The 19,468-nt window shown below is 42.3% G+C and overlaps 1 protein-coding gene and 1 long non-coding RNA gene across 2 annotated transcripts in view; both read right to left on the bottom strand.

Annotated features, from left to right (window-relative positions):
* Window positions 1–19,468, bottom strand: part of cacna1aa (calcium channel, voltage-dependent, P/Q type, alpha 1A subunit, a) — a 327,384-nt gene that overhangs the window by 307,565 nt on the left and 351 nt on the right. Inside the window, 1 exon segment of the mRNA XM_034189657.1 lies at window positions 19,242–19,468. This exon segment is cut by the window's right edge and continues 351 nt beyond it. Coding sequence (XP_034045548.1) covers window positions 19,242–19,468 — 227 coding nt within the window.
* LOC117527352 lies at window positions 434–13,854 on the bottom strand. The gene is made up of 3 exons (XR_004565506.1): window positions 13,842–13,854; window positions 12,711–12,712; window positions 434–520 (listed from the first exon to the last, which is right to left on the bottom strand). It is a non-coding gene; the product is annotated as an uncharacterized LOC117527352 (long non-coding RNA).

The raw sequence follows: 19,468 nt of genomic DNA, 5'->3' as shown, positions 1-19,468 counted from the left end.
ACAGGTAATGCTACTTGGACCACATCGGGTGAATTTATTTATAATGGGCGGGCAGTTAAGGGTTCCCATGAAATCAATCTCATGAAATATCTCAGCTCTTCCTTCAAAAAATCCAACCCTCCAACAGACTGGGGGCATTTTCTTACTGTTTTGAATTAATATAATATTTCTGTGAGCTGCATTTCAAACCCTGCAGCCCGCGAAGAACTGCAGAAATTAAAAAAAAAGCCAAAGTATATTGCCGGATGAGTCACCACTTGCAACCAAATCCCCCAGCAAGAAGAAAAGAAAGGTGAAGCCGATCATTTGGGAAGAATTTCCCGCATAAACATTGCTTTCTGAGGCTAACCGGATCAGCAACATAGTCAGAGATACCCAGGCATCAGAGCAGGTGACACTTCCAGCATGAAAGAAGATCACAGAGTTTTCAAATAAGAAGCAGATCTTGTTATTGTACTAATCATTTATTTAATATATAATTTGTTGTTATACAGCATGTTTATCACCACAATAAAAATCTCTACAAAAGTAACAGTCTACAGCAAGTTCATTCAGTGTAAATTGTAACAGGTTTTAAATGCATGAAAACAACATGAACACTGGTTACACAAGCTCTTATAGCCTGTTCTGGTACATTGCTGATATTCCTTCACAAATTCAAAAACCATATCGTCGTTCTTAACAGTGTTGCGGGTGTATAAAGACAGTACATCTTTGTAGGACAGCCCGCAGGCTCGTTTAGATAAATAAAAGACACAGTGTTACCCGCACACATCTACACATGTTGTAGCTGTCTATTATGATAGAAAATCTTTGTAATCCCGCGTTGATTTTCCAAATACTGTAGGATACCTTTGGGGTACAGGTTGAAGTCTGGGCTAAATCCGAAGGAATCAAAAAACGTAGCTCCACCATCTTTTTCAACAGTGATCGCCAGCCAGTGTTCACCTGGTAAATGCCTCAGGTGGGTATTTACTATGAAAAAAGCAGGCGGTTTCACTTTGATGCGATCTAATTCATCACAGGCCCACACTCCTCTGAAAATGTTTTCTGCTAAATGCCTCATCACGGCCTCCAACTTGAGGGTGTTCATGATTCAGTAAAAATCGACCAACACTTGCCGTTTGGAGTTAATTTCCCGAATGGAGTTGTAGCACGCGTAGACCACTAGTGTTATCGTATGCGGGGTCGCCACTCTGAAGCGCATTTCAAGCCTTAGACTGCCAGTAGAAACTGGTGACAATGCCCCCGTATCCTCCTCCGAACTCAGGTTAAAGGTGTACAAGGCGTATCCCAATGGAAAATCGTCACGAGTTATACAGCGAGGAAGATCCTTCAAATGTCTCCCTGTGGCTGTGTACAAATGATAAAACTCTCTGACAGAGATCCCGTTGTTAAATTGCGGTTGGAAGGGTTTAGAAGGCACCTGTCTCCCATTTTGGCTTAGAGCCAGATATTCCACATCGTAGTTTTGGAAGTTAAACGGGGATAAATCCCTTTCTCCGCTGAAAGCATTGTGGTTCACCATACCCAGGATGACATATTTCGGCATGACCCACAGAAACAGATTTTCATGATTGCAAATTCTGGAATTGTGAGGGATAACATAGGTTTTCACATTAATACGTGATAACGGATACAGGGCGTTCCCCTTCAATAATGCTGCATTGTGGCCGAGATGAACTGCTGGGGAGACTGAGACTTTTTAACAAAAAGAGACACTCCCAGGATGTTTAACTTAAAAGTGCTGTTATCAGCACACATCAGGCTGAAAGCGTCACCTGAGCGACAACATTATTTAATGACGACCTCTCGCAGAAAAAGATGTCTGCGTGTAACGGACCAAGCAGCTGGATTTCTCTCGACCGAGTGGTGAGGCGCACTCTGCTCACCCGACCTGCGTTGGGCCCATCGTCAGCCATCACGGTTGAATCCATCACACCTGCCGTGTCTTTGAAAAAAAGGCCTGCTGTGAACTGAGATTTGAGTGATTCAGCTGAGAAGTTCAGTAATGCTTCAATCATAGCCCTGTAAGGATGTGTGGCACTGGACTGCGAAATTAACCTGTCACCCAGCGTGACATCGACCTGTGAAAAAATTGTGTTCAGGGAGGAATTTATTAGCCCCACGTTGGCGTCAGCAGCCAGATTACTCCCGTCAGCATTTGTAATTTTCACCCGGAGATGAATCAGCGTGTTATTTAAATCCAGGTATCTTTCTCCGTCTCCGGGGATAAAAAATTAGATCGGCCCGGTGTCAGTCAGCGCCGATATCGGAGTTATTTCCACATATTAACTGTCCTCTATTGAGAGTTGTGTCGCTGGGATGGTAAACAGGTCTAGTTCACTCGTGGCGCACTCGGGTGAATTATATCGGAACAGGCTCATCCTTAAGAAAAAATATCACGAGACGGTCTTCTCTTCTTGGCGTTCCGGTGGACTGTCTTACGTTTGTGCAAGACTCTTCGTTTTTTACCCCTACCTATGTGTTTCCCGGTAGGGCGTTTCCTGGGGTGTCGCGAGAGTACCATGATCCCGGATCCTTCCTGCATGCCGGCTTCCTGAGGACGGGACACCCTTTCAACCACACGGCTCACCACACTGGACGTGATATTTTTGGCGGCGTTTTTCAGGTGAGGTTTGGTAAGCATGTATCCTTGTTTAAATAAAGGCGTGACGAACTTCAATAATTTTGAAAATATGTTACCCAAACCTTTCCCGTACATAACGGGGGCACCGGAAAAACCGTGACTGACCTGATTTTCATAATAAGGAACAAATCTCTAAATATCAGGTTGCATTGTTTTTGTTTTTAACCCGTCTGTTTAAAGTGTAACGTGACAATCACTTTCCCGTATGTGAATTTAACGGGCTCATCTTGATCTGTATGAATCTCAATGCGCATATTTTCAATATGTCTTTTAGAAACTGGAGTATAATAAGCAGGGTTGAATCTTTGCATGATAATTTCTCCAAACGTCCCTTGTTATCTCGAAACAGCGGAGCAGAGGAGCAAAACTGTCACCCACCGTCTGAGCCTGAACAACGTCTGTGTAACAGAAAAAATGATATAACCCGCCTTTTATATCAGGGAAACGCAGGGAGGTCATGGCCCTGGGCCCGCATCTCAACCACTTATCAGGCTGTAACCCCAGCATGTACACCGTTGGGGTTTCAAAATGTACGTGGCAGGTACCGTCTCCTTCCCACACAAAATTTTTTTGAATATCGTCATATTTTAAAGAGATCTTTGGATCTATATTCTTCAAATGAGAGTTTATCTGCGTTGCAATAAGGTTAAAGTTGTCATAATATCCTGCCTCAAAAGAAGTTGAGTGAACTGAGATTTTGTTCTTGGACGTAATTTTTTTCACCTGAAACGTAGAGCAATGCTTTTCTGGAATATTTAACCAAGTGTGAGGATAAGAAATCTCAGTCAGCACCACAACCCACTCTCCCTCTAAATCCAGGTGTCGAGCCAAGTCCACCTGGTAGCATGAAATCGTGTTATCCGGGAATACTTTAAAGCTGGCGTTTGAAGGCAGAGTCACATAAAATCCTTGTCTCAGGTCCCGATCCATTTTTCATATGCCGGTTGAAGATAGATGTCGTCACATTTATATGGCCATCAGTTGGTCTGCAGGAACCCAGGAGTTAAATTTTTCAGGCCAGTTCTTCCACCTGACAAATACAAATTTCTTCCCCTTGGTAAAATGTTCATGAATAATTTCTTGAACCTGATATGGTTTGTCTTTTGATATTTTAACATCCTGCAATTCTGGTTCATAAAATGAACCTTCAATGATCTCGCCGTCGTAGTCTGTTAATTTATACACAGGTGGGAAACGTGGAATACATTCTGACACTGTGAACATTTCATCTGTAAAACTCTGTTGGTATTTTTATCAAAACCTCCCCTGAGCTTGGAGATCCTGACTATATCACCAACCTTATAACCTCCACATCTTGGTTTTTAGTGTCCGATTAAAGAGTTCAACGACTGAGGCCTTCAGATCGCTGGCAGTTGAAAAATGTTTTATGCTGTTTTTTTTTCATGAGGGCTGAAAAAACCTTGTTGAAAAATTCTTTCCCAGCATCAGTCTGCAACTTCTGTGGGACTCCGCTTTCTTGTAAAACTGTGGCAAAAGCATTTGTGACCTCACGACCTGTTTTCATTTTGAGAAGCCTGGCATATGCTTTTTTTGAAAATATGTTTATGACAAGCCGAAGAAGGAGTCCTACTTATCTTTGTTGGTAGGTGGGTCCCCGGAGGCAGCTGACAGGTACCGGCAGGCCAAGCATGCCACAGCCCGTGTGGTCGCAGAGGCAAAAACTCGGGTCTGGGAGGAGTTTGGGGAGGCCATGGAGGAGGACTATCGGTCGGCCTTGAAGAGATTCTGGCAAACCGTCCGAAACCTCAGGAGGCGGGAGCAGCTCTCCACCAGCACTGTTTACGATGCGGGTGGGGAGCTGTTGACCCTGACTGGGGATGTTGTCTGGTGGTGGAAGGAATACTTCGAGGATCTCCTCAATCCCATCATCACGTCTTCTGAAGAGGAAGCAGAGACTAGGGACTCAGAGGCGGACTCATCCATTACCCAGGCCAAAGTCACCGAGGTGGTTAGAAAGCTCCTCGGTGGCAAGGCTCCTGGGGTGGATGAAATCCGTCCTGAGTACCTTAAGTCTCTGGATGTTGTGGGACTCTCTTTGCTGACACGCCTATGCAACATCGCGTTGCGATTGGGGACAGTGCCTCTGGATTGGCAGACCGGGGTGGTGGTCCCTCTGTTTAAGAAGGGGACCGGAGGGTGTGTTCCAACTATAGGGGGATCACACTCCTCAGCCTCCCCGGTAAGGTCTATTCCAGAGTACTGGAGAGGAGAATTCAACTGATGGTCGAACCTCGGATTCAGGAGGAGCAGTGTGGTTTTCGTCCTGGTCGCGGCACACTGGACCAACTCTACACGCTCCATCGGGTGCTCGAGGGTTCATGGGAGTTCGCCCAACCAGTCCACATGTGTTTTGTGGATCTGGAGAAGGCGTTCGACCGTGTCCCTCGGGGCACCCTGTGGGGGGTGCTCCGGGAGTACGGGGTCCGGGGTCCTTTGCAAAGGGCTATCCAGTCCCTGTACGACCACAGCAGGAGCTTGGTTTGCATTGCCGGTAGTAAGTCAAACCTGTTTCCAGTGCATGTTGGCCTCCGCCAGGGCTGCCCTTTGTCACTGGTTCTGTTCATTATTTTTATGGACAGAATTTCTAGGCACAGCCAGGGTGTAGAGGGGGTCTTGTTTGGGAACCACAGAATCTCGTCTCTGCTGTTTGCGGACAATGTGGTTCTGTTGGCTTCGTCAAATCAGGACCTTCAGCGTGCACTGGGGCGGTTTGCAGCCGAGTGTGAAGCGTCCGGGATGAAAATCAGCACCTCCAAATCCGAGGCCATGGTTTTCGACCAGAAAAAGGTGCTTTGCCCTCTTCAGGTCGGTGGAGTGTCCTTGCCTCAAGTGGAGGAGTTTAAGTATCTCAGGGTTTTGTTCACGAGTGAGGGACGGATGGAGTGTGACATCAATAGATGGATTGGTGCAGCATCTGCAGTGATGCGGTCGCTGTATCGGACCACCGTGGTGAAGAGAGAGCTGAGTAGGGGGGCAAAGCTCTCGATTTACCGATCGATCTACGTTCCGATCTTCACCTATGGTCATGAGATTTGGCTCATGACTGAAAGAACGAGATCGCGAGTACAAGTGGCTGAGATACGTTTCCTCCGCAGGGTGGCTGGGCGCTCCCTTAGAGATAGGGTGAGGAGCTTGGTCACTCGGGAGGAGCTTGGAGTCGAGCCGCTGCTCCTCCATGTCGAAAGGAGTCAGTTGAGGTGGCTCGGGCATCTTTTCCGGATGCCCCCTGGACGCCTCACTGGAGAGGTGTTCTGGGCACGTCCCATTGGGAGGAGGCCCCGGGGAAGACCCAGGACACGCTGGAGGGATTACATCTCTCGGCTGGCTTGGGAACGCCTTGGGGTTCCCCCGGAGGAGCTGGGGGAGGTGTGTGTGGATCGGGAGGTCTGGGCGGCTTTGCTTGAGCTGCTGCCCCCGCGACCCGACTCCGGATAAAGCGGTAGAAATGGATGGATGGATGCATGGGTCTATGACTGTTAAGAGATACTTATAGTTGTCGTTATGAGCTGATAAAGCCTGCATATTGCAGAGATAAGCCTGGAATTGTTTCATAGGAGCTGTAACAAACACCCTATTTCTGCTAAAATTCATCCTTGCGGGTTTATGTAAAGTGTAAGTATCTTCCCCAGACAAGGAATACTCCACATCTTTCCTGGAGGGTTTAACCCCGGATTCGGCTTTGATAGCCTTCTGTAAGCATTCCACACCGCCGAAGCTTCCAGGATTTGAAGGGTCATACACATTTCTCATCAATCTTTCTTCAGCCATCATGTAAGGGATCAAGTATGTGAATGACGAAAAAACAGGCAATCCTGGTTTATATATATCATTTTATTACAAACACACGCAACTCAAAAAACAGAGAAATTATTGTTTTACACAGGCAACTTAAAAACAGAAAATTATTGTTTTACACATTTTTTATCATTCATTTAAAAAAACAGAAAAAGAAGTTACTATTTAATCATCTGCAGGGTTCGGTGTAAAACATCCCCGCAATTATTCAGACAAATCGCTGTATTAAGTTTCTGTAGGATGGTCAGGACTTCAGATCTCTCCAGGAGTTGTTGTCCTTACACTGTGACAAAGGACGTCCACAATAAATGCGTACAGTGTAAAGAGGTGGTAGGGATTAAGTCGATGAAAATTGTCAGTAACCATAACGGAAATCCTGCGTAAGACGATGTTGCCAGAGTTATCCGCTATTTGCGAAATGGTTCTTAGCACATTTTCCTCCCAAAACTCTGGAGGGGCCTGATTTTTAACAGAGTCCAGCACCCTTTCCAATACAGAAGACATTGTAATATTGTTCAGCCTGCGTGTGACAGCCTGATTTAAAAGATGCGACAGTTCACGAATGACATAATGATCCCTTACACCTCAACACAGATTAATCAGATAATTTCTCATGATAAATTGAATGTTGACATAGATATATAGAGATATATTAAAACAAAAACTCTGCAGGTGACAATCAGATCAGGCCGTGCCAGACATCCTCCATTTCATGAATGTGAGTGGGATTTTCATACTCCAAACAGCTGGATATCTGCTTCAACACTCCACCAAAATTATCACAGTGTTTCAGCTCATTCAAGATGTTTTCAGCCACACCCTGGACTCTCGCCGGTGAGGGAAATATGTAATGGCTCGCCAGCAATTTGAGCACTGCAGGAATAAACCGCTCCGTCCAGAGATTTTTTATCACATGATGGAAATTGAATGGGTAAAAGAATTCAGATATCTCTTCCAGGCATCCGTGCTGCGTCTGACTCGGATGGTCAACCTGACAGCTGTAACAGAGTTCCTTTCTACAATTCGCAATCACTCCAGCCAGCAGATGGATGACGGCCAGTATCGTTGTTTTCAAAAATTCGTCGGAGGGAAGTCCATCCGGCTGGTCACAACGACTGGTGTGACGCACGTCTCGCCACACAGCGCTTCTTGTATCAGGTGGGGTGGGAGGGATGTTTCACCCCAGACCTCCGCCGGAGCCGTAGGTTGACCCCCGATGTAAACACTGGGGGGTGATCCTGGTCCGTCATCTAAAATTACAGATGGTGACCAAGGGTACACCCCTTAATTGGGCTTCTTGGCCCCACATCACCGATGCTTCAGCCGAGGAAAGCTCGCGTTAACCCGGCCAGGATTCTGGCGGTGAGGTGAAGAGGTCCTGCGAGCAGCCTTCTTCCTCATAGCCGGTGTAATGACCCTCACAATCGACGTCATCCTCTGGCAGAGGTGAAGCTGGAGGAATGTGAGCTGATATGAAAGCTTGAGTCGTGATGTCGGTTGTCAAATGGTAGCACATCCTGGCCCGCTGATGAATATATATAGTTGGGCGGGGTGGGAGTGGCCAGATTCCCCTTAACAAAAGAAAGGGGTCAGGTTTCTTCTGACTCCGATAATGTCTTTATATTCCAGCCAGTGCCTAAAAAGCCCGTTGATTCTGTCCCCATATGCCGAAAACATTTTTTCCCACGTCGGTACCGGGGCTTCTACAACGGCCCGCTGATTACCGTGGATGCATTCCAAGTTCATCTTGGCCGTAGTGGGTATGCCAGCAGGATATCTATCAAAGGTCACTTTATACAGAGAGCTGGTGTAACCGGTCCATGTAATCTGAAAATGATTTTTGTTCTCAGCACGGATTGTCTGAGGATCCGCTAAAACATCCCCTCTCAAATAAGCAGCGACCACGGTGGACATAACGCTCCAGACATATGTGCACAAAGTCACTTTTGGGGTATGGGGCTCGATCGAGGGTAACATGTAAAAACTCAAGGTTGCTTTGTACGCTTCGAAAATATACCCCAGACAGGCTCCTGACTCAAAATTCACTACCCCAGCCAGGTGGTCGAGCGGTAGAGGCGGTTTTACACGATTTATGTATCATTTTAACTTCTTAGGCGCTGCCCCATCGTTAGAGACCGTTGTAATATTTACCAGAGTTTCGGCTATGCAGCGCGAAGTTTAGGGGAGGGGTTAGGGGCAGGCTAATGCTGATTGGCTGTGACATGTCATAGGGGCGGGATTAGGGAGGGGTGGAGCGGGGCTTAGTGACGTAGTCGATTCTGATTGGCTGTGACACATCATAGGGGGCGGGATTAGGGGAGGGATTGGGGCGGGGCTTAGTGACATAGTCGATTCTGATTGGCTGTGACATCATCCATCAAACTTTTGACAAGAGGTGGGGTATTATTCTCTCTAATAAATACCCTTGTTCACACACAAACAAACTCTGATAAAGGGGGGGATCAATAAATAATTGAAGTTCTGCAGTGAATATGGTTCACTAACTCAAAAAACATATAGCACTGCTCAATACAGCAGTAAATCCTCAGATTAAACTCAAAAGTTGTAAATTATTATTTAATTTCTCACTGATTCTGGGTCATCATACCTGAACAGGACACAAAGTTTACATGCACTCTTTGTCAATGCAACACATACCTCCCAATACCAATACCAATACCAACACATACCTTCCAATACCAATACCAATACATAACCCCCAATACCAATACCAATACCAACACATACCTCCCAATACCAATACCAATACATAACCCCCAACTACCAATACCAGTACCAACATATACTTCCATCCATCCATCAATTTTCTTCCGCTTTATCTGGAGTCGGGTCGCGGGGGCAGCAGCTCAAGCAAAGCCGCCCAGACCTTCCGATCCACACACACCTCCCCCAGCTCCTCCAGGGGAACCCCAAGGTGTTCCCAAGCCTCCTCCCGATGGGACATGCCCAGAACACCTCTCCAGCGAGGCGTCCAGGGGGCATCCGGAAAAGATGCCTGAGCCACCTCAACTGGCTCCTTTCGACATGGAGGAGCAGCAGCTCGACTCCGAGCTCCTCCCGAGTGACCGAGCTCCTCACCCTATCTCTAAGGGAGTGCCCAGCCACTCTGCGGAGGAAACTCATCTCAGCCGCTTGTACTCGCGACCTCGTTCTTTCGGTCATGAGCCAAATCTCATGACCATAGGTGAGGATCGGAACGTAGATCGATCGGTAAATCGAGAGTTTTGCCCCCCTACTCAGCTCTCTCTTCACCACAATGGTCCAATACAGCGGCCGTATCACTGCAGATGCTGCACCAATCCGTCTGTCGATCTCACACTCCATCCGTCCCTCATTCGTGAACAAGACCCCGAGATACTTGTGGGTGATCTCCTGTGGGTTCACCACCTGCAGAGGGGCCCATGGGGGTCGGATGCAGAGAGGACTGGGTGGCGGTCGAGGGCGGGTTCAGACATTTCACATCCGAACAGCCACATGGAATGTCACCAACATATACTGTACCTCGCAATACCAATACCAACACATACCTCCCAGTACCAATACCAATAATGAAAAACATCTTGTACACATGACCAAATGGAAATATGTTGAGTCACAGAAAGGTGGTGGGCACTCACATCAAACATCCTTTTAATAAAGTTTTTTTAATTATTATTTTTAACAAGATTATAGAAACAAAAGAACACATTGTACAGGTACATCTCAATAAATTATAATATCATTGAAAAGTTAATTTATGTCAGTAGTCTGATTCAAAAAGTGAAATTCATATATTATATAGCTTCATTACACACAGTGATATATTTCAAGTGTTTATTTATTTTAATTGTGATGATTATGGCATACAGCTAATGAAAACCCAAAATTCAGTATCTCAGAAAATTAGAATATTACATAAGACCAATAACCACAGGGTGGTGGCCAAGTGGTTAATGCACTTGGTTTCAGTTCAAAAGGTTCCGGGTTCAAATCCCACCCCTGCCACATTTCTCCATGTAATGAGGAGTTGCGTCAGGAAGGGCATCCGGCGTAAAATCTGTGCCTATTCAACATGCAGATCCACCTTGGATTTGCTGTGGCGACCCCAAGTGCCAAAACAAGGGAGCAGCTGAAGGGACTTACTTACATAAGACCAATAAAAAGCTTTTTTAATACAGAAATGTTGGCCACCTGAAAAGTATGGCCTTGTACTGTACAGTATATGCACTTAATATTTGGTTGGGGCTCCTTTTCCATGAATTACTCCATCAATGTGCCGTGGCATAGAGGCAATCAGCCTGTGGCACTGTTGAGGTGTTATGGAAGCGCAAGTAGCTTTGATGGTGGCTTTCAGCTCATCTGCATTGTTGAGTCTGGTGTCTCTCATCTTCCTCTTCACAATACCCCATAGAAACTCTATGGGGTTTAGGTCAGGTGAGTTTGCTGGTCAATCAAGCACAGTGATACAATGGTCCTTAAAACAGATATTGGTACTTTGGCATTGTGAGCAGGTGCAAGTCCTGCTGGAAAATTAAATCAGCATTTCCGTAAAGCTTTTCAATAGAGGGAAGCACAAAATGCTTTAAAAGTTCCTGGTAGATGGCTACACTGACTTTGGACTTGATAAAACACAGTGGTTCAACACCAGCAGATGACATGGCTTCCAAAATCATCACTGACTGCGGAAACTTCACACTGGTCTGCAAGCAACTTGTATTCTGTGTCTCACCACTCTTCCTCCAGATTCTGAGACCTCAACTTCCAAATGAAATGCAAAATTTACTTTCACATGAAAAGAGGACTTTGGACTACTGAGCAACAGTCCAGTCCTTTTTATCATTAGCCCAGGTAAGACACTTCTGACATTGTCCCTGGTTCAGGAATTCCTTGACACAAGGAATGCAACAGTTTTAGCCCATGTCCTGGATAAGTCTGTTTGTGGTGACCTTTTGTCACTTACCCTCCTTGTGGAGGGTGTCTTCTGGACAGCTTTCAAGTCAGCAGTCTTCCCCATGATTGTGTAGCCTACTGAAATGGTAAATGAACTGAATTTATATAGTGCTTTTCCCATCTGCATCAGAAGCTCAAAGCGCTTTACAGTTATAGCTCACATTCACCCATTCACACAGACACACTCACACACCGATGTCAGGTTTATACTGAACCAGACTGAAAGACCATTTAAAGGCTCAGGTAATCTTTGCAGGTGTTTTGAGTTATTTAGTTGATTAGAGTGTGACATCATGAGTCTGCAATTTTCATTTTTTCACAATATGCAAATTTTCTGAGATACTGATTTTTTGGTTTTCATGAGCTGTAAGCCATAATAATCAAAATTAAAAGAAATAAATGCTTGAAATATATCACTCTGTGTGTAGGAAATCTATATAATATATGAGTTTCACTTTTTGAAGTGGATTACTAAAATAAATGAACTTTTCAATAACATTCTAATATTTGAGATGTATCAAGTATCTCTATGCATTTTTTAATCTTCAATATTTCTGATAAATGTACTTTTTCTTTTGTTAATATGGTAGACCTTTGTAAATATATGGTAAAAATTATTGATGTGTCTGTGTTTATTCAGTATTATAATAGTTTCATACTATAGTTTAATACTTTATGGAAGTTGTAAAAATATATCTGGAACACTTTACAGTACACTTTACTAGTACACTTTGTCATTGTGCATGACACACTGTCTCACTGTCTTCTAGTGGCAAGACTGGTATAAACATTCAAACTGTGTTTCTCAATAGTAATTTATTTATGTTAACTAAATAATTTATATTGAAATAAGGAGTAAACAGAAAATTTAAATACATGTTTAAATTCAGCATTTTGTAAAAGTCCATTGATTCCTTTATTATTGATCCTACCCCACAATAAACAGCTAAGCTGCAATTTAATTTAGATTTCCACAGCTGTCTTTACCTGGTGTTTCACAACTGATATTTTGTCATTTTATAAAATGCTTATTTTAAGCTATATTTGAATAAATATTGCCTTTTTAATTTAGTTGTTTAAATAATTATTTTATAGTTAATATGTTTATGTTGTGTATATATATATATATATATATATATATATACTCAACAAAAATATAAACGCAACACTTTTGGTTTTGCTCCCATTTTGTATGAGATGAACTCAAAGATCTAAAACTTTTTCCACATACACAATATCACCATTTCCCTCAAATATTGTTCACAAACCAGTCTAAATCTGTGATAGTGAGCACTTCTCCTTTGCAGAGATAATCCATCCCACCTCACAGGTGTGCCATACCAAGATGCTGATTAGACACCATGATTAGTGCACAGGTGTGCCTTAGACTGCCCACAATAAAAGGCCACTCTGAAAGGTGCAGTTTTATCACACAGCACAATGCCACAGATGTCGCAAGATTTGAGGGAGCGTGCAATTGGCATGCTGACAGCAGGAATGTCAACCAGAGCTGTTGCTCGTGTATTGAATGTTCATGTCTCTACCATAAGCCGTCTCCAAAGGCGTTTCAGAGAATTTGGCAGTACATCCAACCAGCCTCATAACCGCAGACCACGTGTAACCACACCAGCCCAGGACCTCCACATCCAGCATGTTCACCTCCACTCGGACAGCTGCTGAAACAATCGGTTTGCATAACCAAAGAATTTCTGCACAAACTGTCAGAAACCGTCTCAGGGAAGCTCGTCTGCATGCTCGTCGTCCTCATCTGGGTCTCGACCTGACTCCAGTTCGTCGTCGTAACCGACTTGAGTGGGCAAATGCTCACATTCGCTGGCGTTTGGCACGTTGGAGAGGTGTTCTCTTCAACTTTATGCGAAAGAGATGTGTTGCACTGCATGAGGCAAATGGTGGTCACACCAGATACTGACTGGTATCCCCCCCAATAAAACAAAACTGCACCTTTCAGAGTGGCCTTTTATTGTGGACAGTCTAAGGCACACCTGTGCACTAATCATGGTGTCTAATCAGCATCTTGATATGGCACACCTGTGAGGTGGGATGGATTATCTCAGCAAAGGAGAAGTGCTCACTATCACAGATTTAGACTGGTTTGTGAACAATATTTGAGGGAAATGGTGATATTGTGTATGTGAAAAAAGTTTTAGATCTTTGAGTTCATCTCATACAAAATGGGAGCAAAACCAAAAGTGTTGCATTTATATATATATATATATATAATCAGTTTAAACTGACTCAAACTTTTAATGTTAATTGTAAGTGTAATGAAACATATTGCAAAGATATATCTGTTCAATCCAAGTATTATGTAAAAAACATGATTATGGGACTCCACAGGTCGAGGCTCACAACTAAATCAATCCAGGGGTCAGTGTTGTTGAATCTTGAACTCACTGAGACTCACGTTTTTGAAAAATCAAAACAAAATTTCATGGCCCCATGATCGAATCACCCAGGATTTTACTGTGTTTTCTTACTGAGTTTAATTAATTTAAGTGTTGTTAATTCTGAGGTCTTTTCCAAACTGTTCCCCAGTGTGTTTTACTTTTCTGCTATTGTGATCATAGTGACATGACATGTCAATGGGATATATGTTGTCTGAGGATACAGACCTCATAAAAACAGGCAGAATGGGTTTGTTTGGTTTGTCAAAAACAAGAAAATGACCCAACTGATTGAGACAAAGGACACCATGGAGTTTTCTAAAGTAAGATTCTGATTGGTGTAGGGAAATCAGAGTTATAATGAACATCTTATAAACAAGTGACAAAAATTATTCAAGATTAAAATCTGCAAATGTTATTTGCAATAAAATGTTTTCCTTCTTTATGTCACTTTAGCTTTGGTTAGCTTTTCACACAAAAAGCCACGCTGTGCACATGATTATTGTCTTTGTAAAAACCATCTAAAATTTGATACATTTATTATATTAAAGGGATATCGCAAAATAAGAAAAATGTACAGGTTTTTTGGGAGGAAGGGCAGGGGGATAAAACTTAATACACACAGTATATCATAACGAAATTAATAATGCTGACCTATCCTATTCTCTTACATTTACATTACATTTCTACTATCATATATTTCAGGAACGCAAATTGAAATCACATGACAAGATTAATAACACATGCTCTTCCACTGCATGCTGGGAACTAGCACACTTGCAGATTCCAAAGTAATAGTTACACACAAAATATTTTTAGATAAATTCTAAGTAAATTAATAGAAAGAGACTGAAGCATAGGAACAGTGAGAAGACAGTTCTAACCACTAAGACACTGTGCTGCCCTCATGCGATCATGTGTACTGTTAAAAAAAACCACCAAATAGCTTATATATAATGAGAAAATGTTGTGTACAAATACAAGGGTGACTGAAAAGTTTTGAGCGTGACCCAGAAAAAGTAGGGCATAGTTCTTCATCTTTTGCATTATGAAAAACCAAAATTTGTAGCGAATGTGTAAAATATTGCTTTACTGGGTGTAATGTTGAGACATACTGGAGAATCACATCCCACTTCTTCTGGGTCAGGCTCAAAACTTCTCAATATTCCCTCAAAATTTGCTACAAATTGTCATTTAGGCAACATCAAAAGTGTGATTGCATCTTCCTGGTCCCTGCTCAGTCATGCAACAAGTGTTAACTTACACCTTCTCCACCCCAGCATTCACCTGTAGGCTCAGACTATGTTCTTCATGGTAACTCCCAACCTCCAAGCTCGACTACATCAGATCTTTAATTACAAACACAATCCTGTGCACCATCATGAAAGATAAAATATTCCATGTGAGATAGCTGAATGAATATTTTATTGTACATTGCAGCTTTGAGAGTTACATGCAATAAGACAACATGGCGCAACATCAGATCTCTTATTCTCAACATTAGTGGCTCCATCAACTCAAGCTGCATGCCGTGATTACTGAAAGATAGCTGCTAGTAATGCTAAAAGCTTTTGGGTGGGAAACATGTCTGTCTTTGTTGTAAATGTGAAAATATGTATTTTAATGAAAATTTTAAGTGCCTACTACATACATGCTGTTAATTCGCACATACAAAGTACAACAAATAGAATGAAAGGTATTGCAAGATTGATGTAATACCCCATGTGTGCACATAATAAATGTGTGTTTTTATTCATACCAGTGCTATGTCACTTCATGTTTATTGACAGCGTCTCAGCAACTCATATCACATGATTACCTGATCAAGATAAGCAAGAGTGCACATAACTGGTGCTCATGGTGCTTGTGCATGCTAAAAATAAATGATGTGCAGCAGAAAACATTGGAAGGAAGTGTTCTTCTTACAAACTGTTGCCATCACTTTCCTCCTAAGAAACAACTCCCTCCATGTTCTGCTGCACGTCATGTATTTTTAGCATGCACAAGCACCAGTTATGTGCACTCTTGCTTATATTGAAGTGCACGGTTGAATGTAAGCTTTGATCACCACTCTAGCTCTGTTGGCTTTGGAGAGCTCCTTGAAAATGTGTGTTGTGGGTAATTATGATATTATTTCATGATTTTTGAGATTGTCATCGTGGCACTTATTTCATTTAAAAATGATTTACCAATGAATATAAGCCTTCAAATGTCTCTTTAGCCATGTTGGCTGTGGTGATATCCTGGAAAGTGTGGGATTTTGTTTGTGTATGTGCGAGAAAGAGAGAGGGAGAGAGAGAGAGAGAGATTATTTCTTTTTCTACATTTTTTATTTTTTTTTTTACCTTGAGTATTGACTAATCTGCTCCGCAAGTTATTCATTTGGATATACTCAACAAAGAAATATTCCTACCACATTTGGTGAAAATCTGCTTATCTATTTTCCAGTTATTTTGTACACAAAACATGCACACACACACACACACACACACACACACACACACACACACACACACACACACACACACACACACACACACACACACACACACACACACACATTTGCATACACACATACACACACAAAAGAAACAATACCCTGCCCGGATTCTGTGTGCAAGGTAATTCAAAATATTTGTAACAGGTACTCTTTAAAAATCCTAACAAGTGCTCTTCTGACAGAATGTAAATACAAATTTGGAAAATTTGAGGAAAACATAGAGGCACAAAATAGCTACACAACTAATCAACCAACAACAGAGTCATTAACAATGTTGCTGTCCTTTAGATGTCACTATCCTCCATATGTCTTTATGAAATTTCTCAGTTTCACCAGATTCGGTTTGCTGGGTTGTGCTGTTTGACAAGCTGGCAATCTATTTCCAAGCGTACCAAGGCAATCAGAAAAATGAAAAAAAAAAAAATGAAAATAAACAATAAATACTTCTTACTTCCTGTGATTGGTGTGAACATGAAAATTCAGTAAGGTATATCTTATATATTATATTCCAATTCTAAGGTGGAACTATGCTAGTATACTAAGGTATATCTAAATATCTAAAAAGGAAGAGTAAAATAGAAGAATAGAAAAGAGCAGAGTAGAGCCACTTAGGTGCCTGGTCTTGAGAACCAGGGATGGCAGGTTGAAAAGCTTTTTTATCCCATGGGAACTCTCCCTACCCACCCAAGCGGCTCAAGAAAAAAGTATATATAATAAATAATAAGACATAAGAAAGATAAGACATCATATATATATATATATATATATATATATATATATATATATATATATATATATATATATATATATATATATATAAAATAATAAGGGTAATAAACAACATATACAATAAACATGGTACTATATAATATATAATATACAAGACTAGGTATTAAAACCTAAATATTAATACAGGAGGAGATTGTAGTATAGGTAATTTAGTATGTAGACTAGTAGTAAAATTTAATTATAGTTAGTAGGCTAAGCTATAAATCTGGTGTTTTATTATAGAAACAGAAGCTATGATGTAACATGTATTGTTATCTATCTAAAGTAAGTTATTTTCATAGCATACTATAGGAAAATAAAAAGCATAATCTATATGCTATCAAATGGAAACCTAAAAACTAAGGTACTATATGTTGATATCTTTAAAAAGAACACGTAAACTGATGAATCATTAAAAATCTACACCATGTAAAATAAAATTGTAAATAACAAAAATAAGCTAGTTATAGTTAGAAGAGCTAAATTAGCCATTAATAAGACAACCATACCTAGCAAGCTAACAAGATAAACAAAAATGGTAATTAGTGTATAAAGTTTGACAGCGTAGTTAAACCTACAATAACGGTATTAACAAATACATATAAAAATAAATGTGGACATGAATTAACGTGGGTTATCAAACGGTGCTACAGCCGGCTAGATAAGCTACTGTTAGCTGTTAGGTATAACTAATTGTACCCCACTCCTCCAGTATTTTCATAAATATAATAATATTAAGGGGGGGGGGGGGACAAGAAAAAGTAAAGCACGTTGAAAGTTGTTTAAAGCATAAAAACATGCACAGTTAATCACAGTGCAGTGCATAAGACTGCACTGCTACCATGTATACTCGAGGGGAGGTTCAGCTCCCATCAAGCCTCACTGTAGACCCTTCTATGGTTGTACCATTGACAGTAATCTTAATTTCAGATGTGGTCTTTTTTGCCATCAGTTACATTTAAAATCTCCATTTCTATAAGTAATTCAGTCTGTAAAATGTTTTCCTCTACATTAGAATAAAATATGTATTAAATGTGTGGTTAATCTAAAAGCACAAATGCAGGAAAAATGAAAAATCTTGACCATTAACCATTTGAAAACATGTTGCAACAAAACCAAACCAGCCTAGATAAGGGGGGGGGGGGGGGGGGGGATAGCAACTTATGGCCCACAATGTTAAATTTACAAGTTAGTCCATCTCCATCTTGGAGTTATTAATGCCTGAAAAGAAATATTTAATTAGACCACGTCAAATCCCCTTTTTCTCTCAGCAGCACTTTTGTCGTGGTGAATAAATATGATTGAGAAGCTCTGTGGCTCCTGCAGCATCCCAATTAGTCTGTGGAGTTATATCCCAGCATCAGCAAGAATCAATAATCATTATCTTGGCAATGAAAATCCTGAAATCACTTGCTATTTTTTGACAGAATGCTGCAATTTTTTTTGGAAGGCATTGTCCCAATGTGCCACACATTTGGTGGCACGCGCAGAGACGCGCGTATACACCTGCAGTGGGGGGAGGCTTTTGGGTGCAGAGAAATGAAGGTGCATTCATACAGTGGCACCTGCATCTGGTGCGATAAAGAGCGCAGGAGGCTGAAAAAGGAAGAGTCAACATTTTTCATAATGCATGAGTTAATATATTCACATTTAACTCTCTGCTATCTCTCGCTCTCTATAACTCGATTTTTTTTTGTCCCCCATCACATGCACACGCCTCACCCCACCCCCTCTCTCACTCTTCTTTTTCTCCATTCACGCGCAACACTCCGCACATGCTGACATCAGCAACCAGCAGCGCCTCCTAGACACCCACCACGACACACGCACACAGGGGGGGACTCGTGCATCAGGCGAGTCACATGCGACTGTAAACCCACTCCTTGACTGTAATCTGGCCTTCATTCCATTCGTGCGCCCCGCCCTCCACCATTCATTTACTGGCATGTGCAGAATGCATCCTGTGCGCGTGTTTGTGATTACTACTTGATTGTTCTTGGTGTTCTTGGAATGAGAAATACTGTCACTCAGACATGTATGTACCTGACCAGAGGGGCCGCCGCTTCTTCGTCCTCCTCCTCCTCCTCCTGAGGCCCGCAGCAGTGTTTTACTCACTGTACTGATTTTTTTTTTTTTTTTTTTTAAAGGATATGGCCATTCGGTGATCTTTTTGGCGTATTTCCTCACGAAGTTATCCTCGCTGAAAATGAAGAGCGAGCGGTTGACGGTGAAGCAGTTCTGGCGCACGGGGATGGGGTTATACAGAGCCATAGTGCGCGCTCTCTGCGCCATAGACTGCTTGTACATTCTTTGGGCCCCGGGGCCTCCCGGGGCACCGTGCCCATGTCCATGGCCATGCCCGTGCCCGTGGCCATGTCC

Source organism: Thalassophryne amazonica, chromosome 16 (genome assembly GCF_902500255.1).
Source record: "Thalassophryne amazonica chromosome 16, fThaAma1.1, whole genome shotgun sequence".
In the NCBI taxonomy this organism is placed as follows: domain Eukaryota; kingdom Metazoa; phylum Chordata; class Actinopteri; order Batrachoidiformes; family Batrachoididae; genus Thalassophryne; species Thalassophryne amazonica.
The sequence above is the reverse complement of the archived record's forward strand: the minus strand, read 5'-3'. Positions and strand labels throughout refer to the sequence as shown.